General features: G+C 31.4%; 2 protein-coding genes across 2 annotated transcripts in view; one reads left to right on the top strand and one right to left on the bottom strand.

Annotated features, from left to right (window-relative positions):
* LOC129235283 (T-complex protein 1 subunit zeta-like) overlaps positions 1-15,502 on the bottom strand; it is a 46,039-nt gene extending 30,537 nt beyond the window's left edge. The window contains exon 1 of the mRNA XM_054869006.1: positions 15,337-15,502. Coding sequence (XP_054724981.1) covers positions 15,337-15,473 — 137 coding nt within the window. The 5' untranslated portion in view covers positions 15,474-15,502. The remainder of the gene's footprint in view (positions 1-15,336) is intronic.
* Positions 15,503-15,723: 221 nt separating this feature from the next.
* The window catches only part of LOC129232413 (general transcription factor 3C polypeptide 4-like), a 68,998-nt gene continuing 61,561 nt past the window's right edge, over positions 15,724-23,160 (top strand). The window contains exons 1-2 of the mRNA XM_054866561.1: positions 15,724-16,203; positions 20,385-20,529. Coding sequence (XP_054722536.1) covers positions 16,072-16,203; positions 20,385-20,529 — 277 coding nt within the window. The 5' untranslated portion in view covers positions 15,724-16,071. The remainder of the gene's footprint in view (positions 16,204-20,384; positions 20,530-23,160) is intronic.

The following is a 23,160-nucleotide window of genomic DNA, read 5'->3' as shown; positions in this document are numbered from 1 at the left end:
TTTTGATACAGGTATGTATAAACAAATTTAATTTTTTGTTATTTTTTTCTTGAACACATTATATAGGCTAAGTTTAGAAAACACATTCAATATTATTTTTTTTTATTCAGGTTCAGGAGTACCGGAGAGAGTTCCCAGTCGCCACAAAAGGAGGCTTACTTAAATCCAAAATATGTATCTGAAGTGGATGTATCATTTCAATAAATAAAAAATATAGTATTAGGATAAACTATATCTTTATTTTACGTTTTCATTTTAATTAGTATGTTTTTATACTAAAATTTAAAAAAAAATGCGTAATTTTATGTTTACAGTCGAGCGTACATTGTCGTTCTTATAGGTAATAACTGCCTTACATTGAATCTCACAACTTCAGCGTCGATGCGGCACGTGTTAATATTAACCGATTGAGCTGAAATTTGTTATATTTTCATGTCTTATATAAAGGTACATTCTGGCAAATAATTTCTAAAAAATTCGAAAAAAAAATTTTTTCCTTATAAATAAGGACCACCCTAATATATATATATATATATATATATATATATATATATATATATATATACATATATCAAATTTCAATTTGCATGCATGAGTTTATTTATTTTGATAATAGTAACCAAATTTCCCTATGTTTACGCATTTGTGCAAATGAAAGCAGGCTTGGCAAGGTTTTTACCATCCTGTTCAAACCCTTTGAGCCCGAAAGTGTCCAAAACTATTTTTGAGAAACTATATTTTGTGGGAAAATATGAAAAACAGAACAAAATGTGTCGAAATTATTTTTCTGACTGCAAAATATATTCATTTAATGTGAACATTCAAGTATAAATATACTATGTAACTTATTCATGCAGCTGATTTTAGTATAGTTGAGTAAAAATTAAATTTTTCATTGAAAATTTCAATTTGTAGGCAAGAGTTTTTTTGCCTCCATAAACCAAATTTTTCGACATTTATGCAAGTGTGCAAAGGAAAGATTTCAAAATGTAGTACAATAATTGACTTAAATGCAATAAATTACAATTTTTTGTAGTTACGGAATGTATTATATTAAAAATATGAACTAAAAAAGGACTAGCACAGGTTCTATAACATAAGTGTAGTCATCAATTTCTTGTTCTTTAATCTATAATTTAAAAAATAAATTTTGTTAAAACATCATGTAAAACTTATTTGCAAAAACCATTTTAAAAAAAAAAAAGCTTTTTTTTAATAACATTCCTTTGTGTTATAAATGGAACTGACATTTGTTGTCTTGGTAGTGTTGTGAATTTCCTTTGATAACTCTGCCAACTGTTACATAAGGATGTTTTTACGCAATAGCTATTAGCAATTTTTTTAATTAAAATATTTTTTAAATGAACATTTTTGAGAATTTTTTTTATTAAATACCATTAATTAAACCTGATTAATATCTATATTTATACATTGCGAATATTGCAGTAAATACGAGTTGATTAGATTACACCCCTTTAGCTTTAGCATAGTTTTGGACAGTTTAAGACAGTTTCAGACACTTTTGGACAGTTTTGGACGGTAAAAACCACCTGTCCTGTCCTAAACCGGTTTTGGACAGTCTAAAACCCAACCCTGATATATATATATACATATAAATATATATATATATATATATATGATATGGATTTATCGTTTTCTGAATTACCTGCAATTAAAATACCATCAATTTGTAAAAATCAGAAAAATAAAGTATTACTAGTCTTTTTCTTTCTCTATACACACATACATACATTCTTACTACATCCTTAAAGTTTTAGAAGATCTAATCTGCATACTGGACACATGTTTTACATACAAGAAAACGCATAAAATGAGCTACAAAAAAAATTATTTTCTGGAAAACAAGAAGAGATCCCATGCTGCTTTCTTTTTCATGATGTTTTACACATAGCCAGGTACCAGAATATATAAAAGGTTTTTTTTCCTAGTGATGCTGTTTTGAGTTAATTGCGATCAAAAAAGCACAATTTTTGATAATTTGAAAAATATCAGGGTATTTTTCTCCTAAAAAAAATTAAACCTCAAACAAATTTTGTGCCATTTACTCTCTTCATAGTATAAACTTTCAGTATATGTTACATTTTTTTCGGCGGGTGGCTTTTTGGGGGAAATAATGCAGGTTCAACTTGCGCGAAAACGGATAAAATCCATACTTTGCGACCCCTTATCTGAAGAAAGCAACAACCCCCAACCAAAATAACTATGAAGTCATCATCACTAGATACAGTACAACCAATAAATATAAACATAACCGTGGGGTGGTATTTCTGTAAAGAGCTAAAGCGCACTGAAACGCGACTTTTAGAATTTTTCTAAAAAGCGCTGCAAAACGTCAAACTTTGGGAATTTTTAACGAGCGAAAAAAATTTTTTGGAAGGCTAAAAATTTCAGAATGTTCACTTCTCATGACCTACTTTGACATATAAAAAAATTTATAAAAATCAAAAATGGTCACTGCCACACCTTGTCTGAATTTCAAAATAATGGCTCTTAACTTTTCAGAGCCTCACAATACTCATTACAACCAGATAACACACGCAAGGCAATGACATAAATGCGAAGGGAATGCTCCTTGGCATTTCAACTCTTTTATGCAGGCTATAGTTATTATTCAGATAAATTGACTATTAATCAAAGGGTGTTCTTTCTTTTTTTTAAAGCTTTAACTCCGTTCAGATTACTAAGCATAATATAAGCATAAAAAATATTAAATTAAAAAATTCAGACTTCAAGGGAATCCTTTTTGCGCAGAAAAACTTTTCATTGTATGCTGAAATGTAGATTTTGCTGTTAGCAGTGTTCGACCTTTTGTATAAATAGAAAACTACTATGCCAATTTGAAATTACGAGTCTTACCCAGTAAAACTTTATTTGAATACGATGTAAAACATTAAATTTATCATCAACTTCAAAAATAAGAAATCCTTTTCCTATCTTCTGCTTTTGGTGGGGGAAAAAATGCAATTTTTCAACGTTCAAAAAATTGCACTTAAAAAACGGATTCAGTTCAACTGGTTTCGGTTTTGAATTTTAAGTGTTCGATTAAAAGAAAAACATGTGCTGGCATTCAAGCCGTAACAGTTAAAGCAGCCTGCAATGGGAAATTGTATCAACTTTTAAAAATGAAAATATTTATTTTCAATCTAATATATTATTTCTCCAGAATGTTTGTTTCAATCGCTACGCGAGATCTTACTCATACTCATTCCTTAATCAAATTCTATGTTTTACAAATGATTTTAAAGCGTATCAGCTGGCTAATGACAAAACATAGACGTACGGTCTTTTTTTTGGCAAAAAGCTTTTTAGCTGTTTTTTATTACATTTGATTCAATGAATAGCACTCGAAAACAAAGATGAAGTTGCTCGGTTGGTTGGAGTGTCATGCTGACAATAAGAATGGCACCAGTTCGAATCCGTGCCAATACTTATCACTTTTATGCCTTTCTTTTATATGTCAGTCTCACATCTAGGCAGGCTTGTATTTGCCACAACCTGTTTTTTCACATGCACAACTACTGCTTTTTCACGAGTCATTCAGTCACCTTTTTAATGATATTTATGTTTGCATTGAAAATAAGAACAAACAAAAAGTTACAACCAATCACAACATTGTATTTAACAAGGTTTTGTCATTGATGTCTTTAAATTACATGCCTTCTTTTGTGCCTTTACTTTTTTCCGTTTATTTTTTCCAATTCTTCATAATGTTCTTTGAAATTTTTAAAGAGAGAAATGCCACATGAAACGAATCGAAGCAGAGTGCGGAGTTCTGCATGGGTCCACTAGTGTACCTTAGTAGAAAAAAAGCTTTGAACTGATAAAAGATCAAACCCACAGAAAATTCTTGGAATTAAATCTCTCTAGCAATGAAATCACCCAAGGAAAGTTGGACAAAAGTGACCTTATAAGCGATTATGGTATTCAAGGTCCCACTGAACTTCGAATAATTCATAATGTAGAATTTCTATTGAATGAATCCGGACTAAAGAAAAGCGATTTTACATTGAGGTCTGACCCCCCCCCCCCCCCCGTATAAATACTAAACATATACTCAAGGTATATTTAGTAGATCAGGCAATTAACATTGTAATAAAAGAAAACTTTTTTTTCTTTCTTGTCTTTAGAAGTTTTAAAGCTAACATTTTGTAGGAATTTTTATGTTATAATGTAGGAATAATACTGCAACCCCCTTAAGATGCGCCTTACATCCCTATTTGGAATTGCCATCCACAGGTAGGGTACCCATTTGGTAGTTGCAGCAAACTGACCTCATATTTTCAAAGGAACACTCCCCTCCCTTCCCCCAAAAAAAGGGAAAATATCCGCCTGTAGGTGAAGCCTGGCGAGTTTTGTGCAAGCATTTCTTTCCAAATAGGTTTTGAAATATTTGATAAACCAACCAGTCGGGCATGATGCGGCATTTCATAAGAACAGGCCTTTTAAAAATTGTAAACAAACCATTAAATATAAGGTTTGGGAAACAATTCTAGCACCTTCGGTTTTATGAAAGCACTGAAATTCTTTGGGGAATCAAACACCTCTACCTTTTAATTTCTATTTAAAATAGTTTTCTACACAATCGAAGATTCTGCCGGCTGAGGACTAGCACAGGTTCTATAACATAAGTGTAGTCATCAATTTCTTGTTCTTTAATCTATAATTTAAAAAATAAATTTTGTTAAAACATCATGTAAAACTTATTTGCAAAAACCATTTTAAAAAAAAAAAAGCTTTTTTTTTAATAACATTCCTTTGTGTTATAAATGGAACTGACATTTGTTGTCTTGGTAGTGTTGTGAATTTCCTTTGATAACTCTGCCAACTGTTACATAAGGATGTTTTTACGCAATAGCTATTAGCAATTTTTTTAATTAAAATATTTTTTAAATGAACATTTTTGAGAATTTTTTTTATTAAATACCATTAATTAAACCTGATTAATATCTATATTTATACATTGCGAATATTGCAGTAAATACGAGTTGATTAGATTACACCCCTTTAGCTTTAGCATAGTTTTGGACAGTTTAAGACAGTTTCAGACACTTTTGGACAGTTTTGGACGGTAAAAACCACCTGTCCTGTCCTAAACCGGTTTTGGACAGTCTAAAACCCAACCCTGATATATATATATACATATAAATATATATATATATATATATATGATATGGATTTATCGTTTTCTGAATTACCTGCAATTAAAATACCATCAATTTGTAAAAATCAGAAAAATAAAGTATTACTAGTCTTTTTCTTTCTCTATACACACATACATACATTCTTACTACATCCTTAAAGTTTTAGAAGATCTAATCTGCATACTGGACACATGTTTTACATACAAGAAAACGCATAAAATGAGCTACAAAAAAAATTATTTTCTGGAAAACAAGAAGAGATCCCATGCTGCTTTCTTTTTCATGATGTTTTACACATAGCCAGGTACCAGAATATATAAAAGGTTTTTTTTCCTAGTGATGCTGTTTTGAGTTAATTGCGATCAAAAAAGCACAATTTTTGATAATTTGAAAAATATCAGGGTATTTTTCTCCTAAAAAAAATTAAACCTCAAACAAATTTTGTGCCATTTACTCTCTTCATAGTATAAACTTTCAGTATATGTTACATTTTTTTCGGCGGGTGGCTTTTTGGGGGAAATAATGCAGGTTCAACTTGCGCGAAAACGGATAAAATCCATACTTTGCGACCCCTTATCTGAAGAAAGCAACAACCCCCAACCAAAATAACTATGAAGTCATCATCACTAGATACAGTACAACCAATAAATATAAACATAACCGTGGGGTGGTATTTCTGTAAAGAGCTAAAGCGCACTGAAACGCGACTTTTAGAATTTTTCTAAAAAGCGCTGCAAAACGTCAAACTTTGGGAATTTTTAACGAGCGAAAAAAATTTTTTGGAAGGCTAAAAATTTCAGAATGTTCACTTCTCATGACCTACTTTGACATATAAAAAAATTTATAAAAATCAAAAATGGTCACTGCCACACCTTGTCTGAATTTCAAAATAATGGCTCTTAACTTTTCAGAGCCTCACAATACTCATTACAACCAGATAACACACGCAAGGCAATGACATAAATGCGAAGGGAATGCTCCTTGGCATTTCAACTCTTTTATGCAGGCTATAGTTATTATTCAGATAAATTGACTATTAATCAAAGGGTGTTCTTTCTTTTTTTTAAAGCTTTAACTCCGTTCAGATTACTAAGCATAATATAAGCATAAAAAATATTAAATTAAAAAATTCAGACTTCAAGGGAATCCTTTTTGCGCAGAAAAACTTTTCATTGTATGCTGAAATGTAGATTTTGCTGTTAGCAGTGTTCGACCTTTTGTATAAATAGAAAACTACTATGCCAATTTGAAATTACGAGTCTTACCCAGTAAAACTTTATTTGAATACGATGTAAAACATTAAATTTATCATCAACTTCAAAAATAAGAAATCCTTTTCCTATCTTCTGCTTTTGGTGGGGGAAAAAATGCAATTTTTCAACGTTCAAAAAATTGCACTTAAAAAACGGATTCAGTTCAACTGGTTTCGGTTTTGAATTTTAAGTGTTCGATTAAAAGAAAAACATGTGCTGGCATTCAAGCCGTAACAGTTAAAGCAGCCTGCAATGGGAAATTGTATCAACTTTTAAAAATGAAAATATTTATTTTCAATCTAATATATTATTTCTCCAGAATGTTTGTTTCAATCGCTACGCGAGATCTTACTCATACTCATTCCTTAATCAAATTCTATGTTTTACAAATGATTTTAAAGCGTATCAGCTGGCTAATGACAAAACATAGACGTACGGTCTTTTTTTTGGCAAAAAGCTTTTTAGCTGTTTTTTATTACATTTGATTCAATGAATAGCACTCGAAAACAAAGATGAAGTTGCTCGGTTGGTTGGAGTGTCATGCTGACAATAAGAATGGCACCAGTTCGAATCCGTGCCAATACTTATCACTTTTATGCCTTTCTTTTATATGTCAGTCTCACATCTAGGCAGGCTTGTATTTGCCACAACCTGTTTTTTCACATGCACAACTACTGCTTTTTCACGAGTCATTCAGTCACCTTTTTAATGATATTTATGTTTGCATTGAAAATAAGAACAAACAAAAAGTTACAACCAATCACAACATTGTATTTAACAAGGTTTTGTCATTGATGTCTTTAAATTACATGCCTTCTTTTGTGCCTTTACTTTTTTCCGTTTATTTTTTCCAATTCTTCATAATGTTCTTTGAAATTTTTAAAGAGAGAAATGCCACATGAAACGAATCGAAGCAGAGTGCGGAGTTCTGCATGGGTCCACTAGTGTACCTTAGTAGAAAAAAAGCTTTGAACTGATAAAAGATCAAACCCACAGAAAATTCTTGGAATTAAATCTCTCTAGCAATGAAATCACCCAAGGAAAGTTGGACAAAAGTGACCTTATAAGCGATTATGGTATTCAAGGTCCCACTGAACTTCGAATAATTCATAATGTAGAATTTCTATTGAATGAATCCGGACTAAAGAAAAGCGATTTTACATTGAGGTCTGACCCCCCCCCCCCCCCCCGTATAAATACTAAACATATACTCAAGGTATATTTAGTAGATCAGGCAATTAACATTGTAATAAAAGAAAACTTTTTTTTCTTTCTTGTCTTTAGAAGTTTTAAAGCTAACATTTTGTAGGAATTTTTATGTTATAATGTAGGAATAATACTGCAACCCCCTTAAGATGCGCCTTACATCCCTATTTGGAATTGCCATCCACAGGTAGGGTACCCATTTGGTAGTTGCAGCAAACTGACCTCATATTTTCAAAGGAACACTCCCCTCCCTTCCCCCAAAAAAAGGGAAAATATCCGCCTGTAGGTGAAGCCTGGCGAGTTTTGTGCAAGCATTTCTTTCCAAATAGGTTTTGAAATATTTGATAAACCAACCAGTCGGGCATGATGCGGCATTTCATAAGAACAGGCCTTTTAAAAATTGTAAACAAACCATTAAATATAAGGTTTGGGAAACAATTCTAGCACCTTCGGTTTTATGAAAGCACTGAAATTCTTTGGGGAATCAAACACCTCTACCTTTTAATTTCTATTTAAAATAGTTTTCTACACAATCGAAGATTCTGCCGGCTGAGGACTAGCACAGGTTCTATAACATAAGTGTAGTCATCAATTTCTTGTTCTTTAATCTATAATTTAAAAAATAAATTTTGTTAAAACATCATGTAAAACTTATTTGCAAAAACCATTTTAAAAAAAAAAAAGCTTTTTTTTTAATAACATTCCTTTGTGTTATAAATGGAACTGACATTTGTTGTCTTGGTAGTGTTGTGAATTTCCTTTGATAACTCTGCCAACTGTTACATAAGGATGTTTTTACGCAATAGCTATTAGCAATTTTTTTAATTAAAATATTTTTTAAATGAACATTTTTGAGAATTTTTTTTATTAAATACCATTAATTAAACCTGATTAATATCTATATTTATACATTGCGAATATTGCAGTAAATACGAGTTGATTAGATTACACCCCTTTAGCTTTAGCATAGTTTTGGACAGTTTAAGACAGTTTCAGACACTTTTGGACAGTTTTGGACGGTAAAAACCACCTGTCCTGTCCTAAACCCGGTTTTGGACAGTCTAAAACCCAACCCTGATATATATATATACATATAAATATATATATATATATATATATGATATGGATTTATCGTTTTCTGAATTACCTGCAATTAAAATACCATCAATTTGTAAAAATCAGAAAAATAAAGTATTACTAGTCTTTTTCTTTCTCTATACACACATACATACATTCTTACTACATCCTTAAAGTTTTAGAAGATCTAATCTGCATACTGGACACATGTTTTACATACAAGAAAACGCATAAAATGAGCTACAAAAAAAATTATTTTCTGGAAAACAAGAAGAGATCCCATGCTGCTTTCTTTTTCATGATGTTTTACACATAGCCAGGTACCAGAATATATAAAAGGTTTTTTTTCCTAGTGATGCTGTTTTGAGTTAATTGCGATCAAAAAAGCACAATTTTTGATAATTTGAAAAATATCAGGGTATTTTTCTCCTAAAAAAAATTAAACCTCAAACAAATTTTGTGCCATTTACTCTCTTCATAGTATAAACTTTCAGTATATGTTACATTTTTTTCGGCGGGTGGCTTTTTGGGGGAAATAATGCAGGTTCAACTTGCGCGAAAACGGATAAAATCCATACTTTGCGACCCCTTATCTGAAGAAAGCAACAACCCCCAACCAAAATAACTATGAAGTCATCATCACTAGATACAGTACAACCAATAAATATAAACATAACCGTGGGGTGGTATTTCTGTAAAGAGCTAAAGCGCACTGAAACGCGACTTTTAGAATTTTTCTAAAAAGCGCTGCAAAACGTCAAACTTTGGGAATTTTTAACGAGCGAAAAAAATTTTTTGGAAGGCTAAAAATTTCAGAATGTTCACTTCTCATGACCTACTTTGACATATAAAAAAATTTATAAAAATCAAAAATGGTCACTGCCACACCTTGTCTGAATTTCAAAATAATGGCTCTTAACTTTTCAGAGCCTCACAATACTCATTACAACCAGATAACACACGCAAGGCAATGACATAAATGCGAAGGGAATGCTCCTTGGCATTTCAACTCTTTTATGCAGGCTATAGTTATTATTCAGATAAATTGACTATTAATCAAAGGGTGTTCTTTCTTTTTTTTAAAGCTTTAACTCCGTTCAGATTACTAAGCATAATATAAGCATAAAAAATATTAAATTAAAAAATTCAGACTTCAAGGGAATCCTTTTTGCGCAGAAAAACTTTTCATTGTATGCTGAAATGTAGATTTTGCTGTTAGCAGTGTTCGACCTTTTGTATAAATAGAAAACTACTATGCCAATTTGAAATTACGAGTCTTACCCAGTAAAACTTTATTTGAATACGATGTAAAACATTAAATTTATCATCAACTTCAAAAATAAGAAATCCTTTTCCTATCTTCTGCTTTTGGTGGGGGAAAAAATGCAATTTTTCAACGTTCAAAAAATTGCACTTAAAAAACGGATTCAGTTCAACTGGTTTCGGTTTTGAATTTTAAGTGTTCGATTAAAAGAAAAACATGTGCTGGCATTCAAGCCGTAACAGTTAAAGCAGCCTGCAATGGGAAATTGTATCAACTTTTAAAAATGAAAATATTTATTTTCAATCTAATATATTATTTCTCCAGAATGTTTGTTTCAATCGCTACGCGAGATCTTACTCATACTCATTCCTTAATCAAATTCTATGTTTTACAAATGATTTTAAAGCGTATCAGCTGGCTAATGACAAAACATAGACGTACGGTCTTTTTTTTGGCAAAAAGCTTTTTAGCTGTTTTTTATTACATTTGATTCAATGAATAGCACTCGAAAACAAAGATGAAGTTGCTCGGTTGGTTGGAGTGTCATGCTGACAATAAGAATGGCACCAGTTCGAATCCGTGCCAATACTTATCACTTTTATGCCTTTCTTTTATATGTCAGTCTCACATCTAGGCAGGCTTGTATTTGCCACAACCTGTTTTTTCACATGCACAACTACTGCTTTTTCACGAGTCATTCAGTCACCTTTTTAATGATATTTATGTTTGCATTGAAAATAAGAACAAACAAAAAGTTACAACCAATCACAACATTGTATTTAACAAGGTTTTGTCATTGATGTCTTTAAATTACATGCCTTCTTTTGTGCCTTTACTTTTTTCCGTTTATTTTTTCCAATTCTTCATAATGTTCTTTGAAATTTTTAAAGAGAGAAATGCCACATGAAACGAATCGAAGCAGAGTGCGGAGTTCTGCATGGGTCCACTAGTGTACCTTAGTAGAAAAAAAGCTTTGAACTGATAAAAGATCAAACCCACAGAAAATTCTTGGAATTAAATCTCTCTAGCAATGAAATCACCCAAGGAAAGTTGGACAAAAGTGACCTTATAAGCGATTATGGTATTCAAGGTCCCACTGAACTTCGAATAATTCATAATGTAGAATTTCTATTGAATGAATCCGGACTAAAGAAAAGCGATTTTACATTGAGGTCTGACCCCCCCCCCCCCCGTATAAATACTAAACATATACTCAAGGTATATTTAGTAGATCAGGCAATTAACATTGTAATAAAAGAAAACTTTTTTTTCTTTCTTGTCTTTAGAAGTTTTAAAGCTAACATTTTGTAGGAATTTTTATGTTATAATGTAGGAATAATACTGCAACCCCCTTAAGATGCGCCTTACATCCCTATTTGGAATTGCCATCCACAGGTAGGGTACCCATTTGGTAGTTGCAGCAAACTGACCTCATATTTTCAAAGGAACACTCCCCTCCCTTCCCCCAAAAAAAGGGAAAATATCCGCCTGTAGGTGAAGCCTGGCGAGTTTTGTGCAAGCATTTCTTTCCAAATAGGTTTTGAAATATTTGATAAACCAACCAGTCGGGCATGATGCGGCATTTCATAAGAACAGGCCTTTTAAAAATTGTAAACAAACCATTAAATATAAGGTTTGGGAAACAATTCTAGCACCTTCGGTTTTATGAAAGCACTGAAATTCTTTGGGGAATCAAACACCTCTACCTTTTAATTTCTATTTAAAATAGTTTTCTACACAATCGAAGATTCTGCCGGCTGAGGACTAGCACAGGTTCTATAACATAAGTGTAGTCATCAATTTCTTGTTCTTTAATCTATAATTTAAAAAATAAATTTTGTTAAAACATCATGTAAAACTTATTTGCAAAAACCATTTTAAAAAAAAAGAAGCTTTTTTTTTAATAACATTCCTTTGTGTTATAAATGGAACTGACATTTGTTGTCTTGGTAGTGTTGTGAATTTCCTTTGATAACTCTGCCAACTGTTACATAAGGATGTTTTTACGCAATAGCTATTAGCAATTTTTTTAATTAAAATATTTTTTAAATGAACATTTTTGAGAATTTTTTTTATTAAATACCATTAATTAAACCTGATTAATATCTATATTTATACATTGCGAATATTGCAGTAAATACGAGTTGATTAGATTACACCCCTTTAGCTTTAGCATAGTTTTGGACAGTTTAAGACAGTTTCAGACACTTTTGGACAGTTTTGGACGGTAAAAACCACCTGTCCTGTCCTAAACCGGTTTTGGACAGTCTAAAACCCAACCCTGATATATATATATACATATAAATATATATATATATATATATATGATATGGATTTATCGTTTTCTGAATTACCTGCAATTAAAATACCATCAATTTGTAAAAATCAGAAAAATAAAGTATTACTAGTCTTTTTCTTTCTCTATACACACATACATACATTCTTACTACATCCTTAAAGTTTTAGAAGATCTAATCTGCATACTGGACACATGTTTTACATACAAGAAAACGCATAAAATGAGCTACAAAAAAAATTATTTTCTGGAAAACAAGAAGAGATCCCATGCTGCTTTCTTTTTCATGATGTTTTACACATAGCCAGGTACCAGAATATATAAAAGGTTTTTTTTTCCTAGTGATGCTGTTTTGAGTTAATTGCGATCAAAAAAGCACAATTTTTGATAATTTGAAAAATATCAGGGTATTTTTCTCCTAAAAAAAATTAAACCTCAAACAAATTTTGTGCCATTTACTCTCTTCATAGTATAAACTTTCAGTATATGTTACATTTTTTTCGGCGGGTGGCTTTTTGGGGGAAATAATGCAGGTTCAACTTGCGCGAAAACGGATAAAATCCATACTTTGCGACCCCTTATCTGAAGAAAGCAACAACCCCCAACCAAAATAACTATGAAGTCATCATCACTAGATACAGTACAACCAATAAATATAAACATAACCGTGGGGTGGTATTTCTGTAAAGAGCTAAAGCGCACTGAAACGCGACTTTTAGAATTTTTCTAAAAAGCGCTGCAAAACGTCAAACTTTGGGAATTTTTAACGAGCGAAAAAAATTTTTTGGAAGGCTAAAAATTTCAGAATGTTCACTTCTCATGACCTACTTTGACATATAAAAAAATTTATAAAAATCAAAAATGGTCACTGCCACACCTTGTCTGAATTTCAAAATAATGGCTCTTAACTTTTCAGAGCCTCACAATACTCATTACAACCAGATAACACACGCAAGGCAATGACATAAATGCGAAGGGAATGCTCCTTGGCATTTCAACTCTTTTATGCAGGCTATAGTTATTATTCAGATAAATTGACTATTAATCAAAGGGTGTTCTTTCTTTTTTTTAAAGCTTTAACTCCGTTCAGATTACTAAGCATAATATAAGCATAAAAAATATTAAATTAAAAAATTCAGACTTCAAGGGAATCCTTTTTGCGCAGAAAAACTTTTCATTGTATGCTGAAATGTAGATTTTGCTGTTAGCAGTGTTCGACCTTTTGTATAAATAGAAAACTACTATGCCAATTTGAAATTACGAGTCTTACCCAGTAAAACTTTATTTGAATACGATGTAAAACATTAAATTTATCATCAACTTCAAAAATAAGAAATCCTTTTCCTATCTTCTGCTTTTGGTGGGGGAAAAAAATGCAATTTTTCAACGTTCAAAAAATTGCACTTAAAAAACGGATTCAGTTCAACTGGTTTCGGTTTTGAATTTTAAGTGTTCGATTAAAAGAAAAACATGTGCTGGCATTCAAGCCGTAACAGTTAAAGCAGCCTGCAATGGGAAATTGTATCAACTTTTAAAAATGAAAATATTTATTTTCAATCTAATATATTATTTCTCCAGAATGTTTGTTTCAATCGCTACGCGAGATCTTACTCATACTCATTCCTTAATCAAATTCTATGTTTTACAAATGATTTTAAAGCGTATCAGCTGGCTAATGACAAAACATAGACGTACGGTCTTTTTTTTGGCAAAAAGTTTTTTAGCTGTTTTTTATTACATTTGATTCAATGAATAGCACTCGAAAACAAAGATGAAGTTGCTCGGTTGGTTGGAGTGTCATGCTGACAATAAGAATGGCACCAGTTCGAATCCGTGCCAATACTTATCACTTTTATGCCTTTCTTTTATATGTCAGTCTCACATCTAGGCAGGCTTGTATTTGCCACAACCTGTTTTTTCACATGCACAACTACTGCTTTTTCACGAGTCATTCAGTCACCTTTTTAATGATATTTATGTTTGCATTGAAAATAAGAACAAACAAAAAGTTACAACCAATCACAACATTGTATTTAACAAGGTTTTGTCATTGATGTCTTTAAATTACATGCCTTCTTTTGTGCCTTTACTTTTTTCCGTTTATTTTTTCCAATTCTTCATAATGTTCTTTGAAATTTTTAAAGAGAGAAATGCCACATGAAACGAATCGAAGCAGAGTGCGGAGTTCTGCATGGGTCCACTAGTGTACCTTAGTAGAAAAAAAGCTTTGAACTGATAAAAGATCAAACCCACAGAAAATTCTTGGAATTAAATCTCTCTAGCAATGAAATCACCCAAGGAAAGTTGGACAAAAGTGACCTTATAAGCGATTATGGTATTCAAGGTCCCACTGAACTTCGAATAATTCATAATGTAGAATTTCTATTGAATGAATCCGGACTAAAGAAAAGCGATTTTACATTGAGGTCTGACCCCCCCCCCCCCGTATAAATACTAAACATATACTCAAGGTATATTTAGTAGATCAGGCAATTAACATTGTAATAAAAGAAAACTTTTTTTTCTTTCTTGTCTTTAGAAGTTTTAAAGCTAACATTTTGTAGGAATTTTTATGTTATAATGTAGGAATAATACTGCAACCCCCTTAAGATGCGCCTTACATCCCTATTTGGAATTGCCATCCACAGGTAGGGTACCCATTTGGTAGTTGCAGCAAACTGACCTCATATTTTCAAAGGAACACTCCCCTCCCTTCCCCCAAAAAAAGGGAAAATATCCGCCTGTAGGTGAAGCCTGGCGAGTTTTGTGCAAGCATTTCTTTCCAAATAGGTTTTGAAATATTTGATAAACCAACCAGTCGGGCATGATGCGGCATTTCATAAGAACAGGCCTTTTAAAAATTGTAAACAAACCATTAAATATAAGGTTTGGGAAACAATTCTAGCACCTTCGGTTTTATGAAAGCACTGAAATTCTTTGGGGAATCAAACACCTCTACCTTTTAATTTCTATTTAAAATAGTTTTCTACACAATCGAAGATTCTGCCGGCTGTGAAACCACGTGTTAGAGAAATCTTTATTTACACGGTTTACATAATACAATTTAAACTCACTTACATTTTCATAGTTCCTTTAGGTCCTAAATTTGTTTTTAAAACATCTTGCAAGCCTCTCGCCGCCGAAATATTTACGGCAAGCGCTTGAGCTTGACGAGCAATTTCAGCCTTCGGATTGACAGAAAGTATAGCCGCCATTTTTCGCACTGAACTAAATAATGCGAGAGAAAAAGTCACCACCTAGCGCTTTAAAACGGCAAAACACCACATATAGAGAAGAAAATATTTAATTGTAGCGTCACTAGATGGCGCTTTCGTTCTGTATATGCGTAGCCTACGAGGACGCAACGGCCATCATTTAACATCTCACACAATTTTAACTTTTTTTTTTATGTCTTAACTTTGACCGCTAACTTTCGTAACATTGTTTACAATAATCATTCGTTGATGTTGGTGTATATTGGAAATCGGTCAATGCAGGAACGATCCTGAATTAAATTAAGTCATTCGAAGAATTGTCTTGTGAAAAAGATATAAACGGATCTTTAACATATGGAAATGGAAAGTGAAAATTAATAATTGAGATGAAAAACTTCTGACTCGTAAGGAAGTAGAAGAAACAAGGGAATTAAAGTAACTGATAATCCTTACAGTTTCAACTAGAAGAGAAGGCAAAAAAAAAAAAAAAAAAAAAAAGACGTATAACGGCCGCAGTATTTCCGATCAATGCAACTGAGTCAGAAGGTTCGGTGTCGAGATAATTTCAAGCCGGAAATAAATTTCAGAGCTTAAAAAAATGGAGAAAATGACTTCTGTTACATTAGTTCAAAATTTTTCTCTTCCTGGAGAAATATGCCGCAAATTTGCTATCGATTGGTCTGCTGACAATAGAATTGCTGTTTGCACTAATAAAGCAATTTATGTTTTAGTAAGTTCCGAACACTATATTAAGGAAAAAATTGTGTAATAATTGGTCTTGTTTCATATGTATTTATTTCATGAACTACATAATTCATCCACAAAACTTCTGTTTACTTAAAATTGAGTTCCTAACTTTTTATACATTCTTTGTGAAACCTAGGTGGTTTCAATTAGAATTCCCTCCAGTCTGCTATTGTCTTTACTTTTTTTTTATGCCAAAGGCTAGCCACTAAGATGGTGTTTCAACCGTAGAGATTACAGCTTTTCTCCTATGGGAGCTAAAGAGCTATCTTGAGAAGGTCAGCTTCTGTGCTTGTTTTCCTATATTAGTATAGTGTATTTCTAGGGGAGGGGGGACAGCTTAGACAAACACAAAACACCAGAAATTTTGGGGGAAAAGCCAGTTTTTTTCGAAAAGGGCTCATTTCCACTCTGGAAAAATTGAAAATTTCTTGCACAAAATTATGTTTTATATTTTATATCCAAATGCTTTTTTTTTTTTTTGGACTATATATTTTTTTAATGCTCGGTACCTTACATAAAAACACTTATTTTGAAAATGAAAGATGTAAAATAATTTACTTTCCCTCTATATCAAAGTATTACTTCATGGTTCGATCCAGATTTTAGTTTAGGGGCCCCATTTTGTGAAAGAGCGAAATATTTTTGTAAAAGTGAGTTTCCCTTTTTTTCTGGGGAAAAAGTTAAATCAAGGTAAAAATTTAAATCAATGTAAGTTAAAAATTGTACGAATATGATGTTTTTTTCTATGAAAAGTCTTTGATGTAATACACAATAATAGTCTTTCAATCCTTAAAAAACATTGAAAAAATAATACTTACTCAGAAATGGATTCTCAGAGTAAAAGAACAGGGGTCTGTCCAGGATTTTTCACAGGGTCCGTTTTTTGTGAAAAATCAAATAATTTTGTGAAAAATGAATTAATTTTGCGAAAAATCAAATAATTTCGCAAAAAAAAAAAAAAAAGAAAAAAAAAAATTGTTAAAACGAAATTTTAGAATTTAGAGATGGCACAAACTGCATCAGTTAAACTTAAAGTTAAATGTTTTACTCTTCTATGTCGAGAAAATCATTCTGGAGTGTTTTTCTGATATTTGGCGGGGGGGGGGGGGCATCGCTCTCTCAAGTATCAATATTTATCTACCATTCTACATTATGTTAAATTATACTAGAAAAATTTCTGTACAGTATTTAAAATAATTGTAACAAAAAAATAAATACATAAAATAAATTTCAGAATAGGGTTCAGCATTTAACTTTTTGACCCAAGACACTCTTAAAAAACACAGAATTTCGATTAAAACTTATACATTCTGAGATTTTAACAAAAAAAAAAAGATATTTTAATTGTTTACCTCTTAACAAAGCGTAATAAACATCAAAAATTCCAAAAATCCGATTCCCATAGCGGATGCAAAGAGATCGCAATTCTCAAAGTGAAGGCATCAAAAGTATAAAAACGGCTTGTAAAAGAAATATTTATGATAAAATTATTTTTAAATTGCAGTTTAGAGTCCTATGATAAACATTTCATTAATATCTGTGGACATAGTTGATGCAAAAAAAATAAAATAAAATAAAATAAACCATCTATTCATCATTTTAATTTTTGACTCATAACCGAAAATGGAATTTTGCTTTAAAAACTTGAAATGAGAGTTCCAACAGAAATAAAGAGACTTTTCATTTATTTGCATCCTAATTAAGGGAAGTTAGCTTAAAAAAAGAACAAAATATGATTCTCATATCGGATGTTATAAGATTGCATTTTTTAAAATGTAGACATCTAAAGAAAAAAAACGGTAATTAAACGAGTTTATTTAAAGCTAATCATCCTTGTTTTCATCGAAAAATCAAAACCCATATAATTTTCTCCCAAAATAACAATTAAACATCGCACTGCACCGTCAAAACGCAAATATTGACAAGCCGGTGAAATGATGAGAATATTTTCTAATCAAGTCATTATAAAGGTTCAACGCCAGACGTTAAGTGGTGATAATTTTGAAGTTGGTAACCCTATCTGAAGAGATCATATTTTTTCCCCACCCTTACTATAACTTTGCAGCTCTAAGTTCATTTCGCAGATATATATCAGTATTGTTTATTAAATCATGAGGGGGAGAAAAGTGCTTACCAATGCCTTTTCAGAAAAGTTTACAACAACACCGCTGCTAATTAGCTGTGATAAAACAAGCAACCATTATATTTATTTGGCAGTAGCAATCATTTATCATTTGCAGGAGCATCGCAAGAGTGCCGAATCTTTTTTCAAAGTAAGCCGATTTTGTATAAGCTGATCCCTCTAATTTGGCTTCAAAAAAAGGCTCCAAAAATTATCGGTTTATACACAGAAATATGTGCGTTATTTTGCTTTCAGATTTGTTCTTTCAATAAACAATTTGTGAAAGATCCGATCTTCTTTATCAGAATTTTGTGAAGGGTCCGTTTTGTTTGATCGGGATTTTGTGAAAGGTCCGTTTTGTTTGATCGGGATTTTGTGAAAGGTCCGTTTTGGTTGATCGGATTTTTGTGAAGGTTCCGTTAACGGACCTAAATATCCTCTGGCCAAACCCCTGAAGAATCTTCAAATGAGTGTCAATAATGATGCGTAAATTTACTAGCAAAGAGAGAACCACTAAGACGGTTTTAAAACTAAGCTCTTTATTTTTTAAAGAGACTTTTTTAAATAAATATTTTATTTTAAAAACAAACTAAGCTTTTATTTGCTTATTATTTTAAAAGCCAGCAATTTTCCAAAAAAATAAGCAACTACCAGTAAATTTATTGAACATTAAAGTTAAATTAACAATAAATGAATGAACAGACTCAACAACAAAATTATTCACGCGAAATATATCAAAATCACTTTCATCCATTCAAATGATTAGAATATGAGCAGGATATAAAACGATTGAAATCTCAAACATAGTCCTTTGAAAAACTTTAACTAACTTCTATATTTTATTCGCCAAATTTTTAAGAAAAGCTACATAGAAATAATGAAAAACATCTCAAATTTTCGTGTCTTGCAACATTTCTTGACTTATAATAAAATTCTACTAAAGGAAACAAATCTACGATTTTCATATTTTATCGCCATTTTAATTTTAAACCTCCTCTAGCTTCTACCTCCTCACTCAGCATGTTAGATTTCTTTTCTAATTTTGATTTTTTATCTCTTCAAAAAATTTGAGAAGCAGTTGGATTTTCTACCATAAGTTTCATCAAATATTTCTGGTCATCCCAGATTTATTTTTTAAATGTTCAATTTTATTGTTTTTTAAAATCATTTTTTAACAGAATTTCATAAATTGGATCAATGTACATCAAACTACATATCAGTGATCTTCAACTTGCGGCCGGCCTCATACATTTCAATAGCCTGCTTAGCAGTTCATTCCCCCCCCCCCCCCATATTTACTGACATTTTGATAACCACTAGTGTATCAAATGGAACTTATTTTGTTTCAATGTAAAATAGCAATTTTCAGAAGAAAACTAAAAACTTTGGACAACTGGAGTTTTACTCATTGTATGTTAAAAAATATCAATTTCAGCAGTCAGATCTCATGCAACCTCTCAACAACCCTTTTTGGCAGCATTTACATCTGTTAAGAGCTATTGGCTCGTTGAGTATTTTATTTAATGGCCAAAGTAGACGTTTAGTTGTCAGGGGGCAAGTGATTATTTTCAGATCTAGTCAAACTTACGATTCACTGAAAACACCTTACATTTTATTTGAATGGCATCTTCTGGTTTTATTGAAAGAAATGTAAAAATAATGCTTAAAATATTCATATAATGACTTAGGGTTAAAAGAGAAGAAAAAAATTACTTTTATCCGATTGATAAGTTTTGTTTTATTAACTTATATGTCTTAATTTAAAAATATATCAAATTGTTATACAAATAGATTGAACAACATTATTCCTTAATGGAGAAAATTTCAGGATCTTAATAGAGATAAAAGGGAAAAATAAAATATATATAAGGGCCTAATTTTTTCCCTTGGAATGTTATCTTTAAAAATTTTGGGCACTCAATGTCTGATTTTTTCTTTCGTTATTTCTGTCTTTTTTTTTTGTCTCTGAACAGTATGATTCTCATTGTTAATAAAACTGCTTCTGGTGTCACACTCTGGCTTTTTTTTTTTCCTGGGCACAGAACTCCTATTGCAGTCCAGTAGAAAGCGGATTTCCTTCTCCATTGCATAAGCAAGTTATTTGTGCTCCTGAGAAAACTATGGTATTCATTCCATTAGACATCCCTGCCAATCCATTTAACATGGTGAAATCAGAAAATGACAGAGGTAAGTACATTATTACATTGACATACCTGCCAAATTTATTGTTCTTCATGGAAGCTTCACGCCTTTTTAGACTTCCGGATTCCTTCCTTAGTATGACTTTCTTCCACTTTTAAAGGTATTGTTTTGTAAAGCTTCTCAAATAAATAAGAAAAGAAAATGAATAAACTGAAATGATTCAGCAAGAAATTAGATCCCATACATTTCTATCATATATAGGTTTGCTAAAATTAGCAGTAAAAAACCAAATTTCTCTGTGAGAAAATTTATTTCAGTGGTTCTGAATTTATTTCGGTAAAAAAAATGTAATTATATTAAGATAAATAACCCAGACTTTATTGATGCAGGTAACATGAAACCATTAATGAAAATTATGTTGCATTGCAACTGTTTTTGGTATTAAAGTTAAATTGAAGCAGTGAGAAGCAAGAGGATGTAAGTGCCAAAACTTTAAAATTTTGAGTTAATCAGTACAACTGGTAGGAAAACCTTTCATCTGTTTTACGGGAAGAGACTGTACTAGTAGCTGTAGTGGGTGCTGGTGAATTCCAGGAAAAAAAGAGACATGACACTTGAATTTTAAATATCAATCTTCTGCCACTTGCCATATACCATTCTCTTCAGAAATAAATGAATTTTTTGAATCGTAACCTGTTTTTCCCAAATAGTTTGATGACTATCAGAAAATCAAGTGCAAAATCAAGTTTTATCTTTATGTTTTTACAGAGCAAAAAATCTCTGTTTTGTTACGTACTGTAATTTAAATAAACTTATTATCAGGAAATAATATTTAGGTTAACTTTTATCTTTTGAATGTCAATACAGTATGTAACAAAAAATCTCTGTTTTGTTACATACTGTTATTTAAACTTTTTGGTAAGTAATTTCAAATTTCTTTTATTTCACCCATGAAATAGGTCCATTACTGAGGTGACAATTTGATGTCCTTCTGTTACCAAAATACTACATCTCAATTAGCTCACCAAGAACCAATGGGGTATAGAAACGAATGTTTTTTTATGCAAAGCAGAATTTTGTCCCTTGTAAAGGAGACATAGTTAAAATTTTAATAGATATTTAAATTACATGATTTTTAATGATAATGGAAGGACAAAAAAATACGGTAACGGAAGGACATTTATCTATAAGTTGATACAGGGTAATATTTAAGAACGCTAGTAGAAAACAAACTATTGTTTAAAATTAGTAGTCACATTTAAAACATACATAAGTAATATAAGTAATATTTGAACAAAAATCATAAGTGCTTTTATTTAAAAAATAAACTTTTATTTTTTAAATAAATTTTAAAAATAATGTTTTGTGATTTTATTTTTTCTATTTTATGTGATGAAAATCATGAAAACTATACTTAAAAATTCCTAAGCATGTAAAAATCATTTTAATATGACATGTTTGCGATATCACAAGCCAATTCAAGCAAAAATATTTGCTTACAAGCTTGAAATTTATATTGGATCAAAACAATATCGAAACTGCTTTCAGATTTGTTGCCACAAGTCACAAGAAAGGACTGTTGAGAGCACTGGTTTAACTGTTAAACATACTACGAAGAGATCAGAAAATTTCAAGATCAACTTTCACAAAGATGGAGTAATATCCATTCTCATCCTGACACACAAAATATGCACTATTTGAACCCTACTGTTGACAATTCATCACTTCGTTCAATTCATCTTTAAATCTGCGGCAGCGGCTACACCCAACTGCAAAATGCTGCTATGATTTTGTATTTTAAAAAGTTAGTAGCTCTGATCTCATTCCAATACAGGATTTGTTAGGCAGACCAAACTGTATTTCAGCAAGACAAAGCGCCTACTGATGTATCCAACTCAACAAATCTGTAGTCAGGCACGTAGCTAGAACTTTGTTAAGGGGGGGGGTCCAAGGTTGCACGAACTTCAAAAGAGGAGGCATGCTAAAGCAGAATTAGTAGCTGATAATTACACAAGACTAAGATAAATCCAATTAAAACTGATCATTAAAATATGTTAATTAACTAAAATTAATTAAATAATTGAAATTAATAGAGTCATTAGTTAAAATTAGTTAACAAAAAGTTTATGTTAAGTGGTAATCACATACAAAGTTTCCAAATATGGGTGAACCTCTGTCCTCCTGAAAATAAGTGATATATTTTCTATTAATAAAAAGGGCACAAGAAAAGAAAAACAGAAAACGAAAACTGTTCTAGAAATTACTTGGAAAATGCATGCGATAATTTAATAGAATATTAAAGCTTTGTAATATATTTCAACAAAATATGTACATATGTACTTATGCCATTTTATTTGAAAACTAGAAAGTCACCCGTCAAGGCATGACGGGTGAAAATTGCTTCAACTCTTCTTCATTTGAACGAAGCAATTGCCTGTTTGGTGATATTTTGATAGTTGAAATTTTAACTCTAACACCAGTGGATTAACCCTAAACTCCAGTAGATAGCGTTCATTGTTTTCGTTTCTTCATTCCTCTGATATGACACAGTCTTACCAGTAAAACTGTTCAAGTTACCGGATCGAGTTCAGCCTTGTCACAATAAAGCCTTTCCTTGCATGTTAAACATTACCAAAACATATTATCGAATTACATATCATGCCGTGGTGCGAATTC

The sequence above is a fragment of the Uloborus diversus genome, chromosome 1 (assembly GCF_026930045.1).
Source record: "Uloborus diversus isolate 005 chromosome 1, Udiv.v.3.1, whole genome shotgun sequence".
Lineage (NCBI taxonomy): Eukaryota > Metazoa > Arthropoda > Arachnida > Araneae > Uloboridae > Uloborus > Uloborus diversus.
The sequence above is the reverse complement of the archived record's forward strand: the minus strand, read 5'-3'. Positions and strand labels throughout refer to the sequence as shown.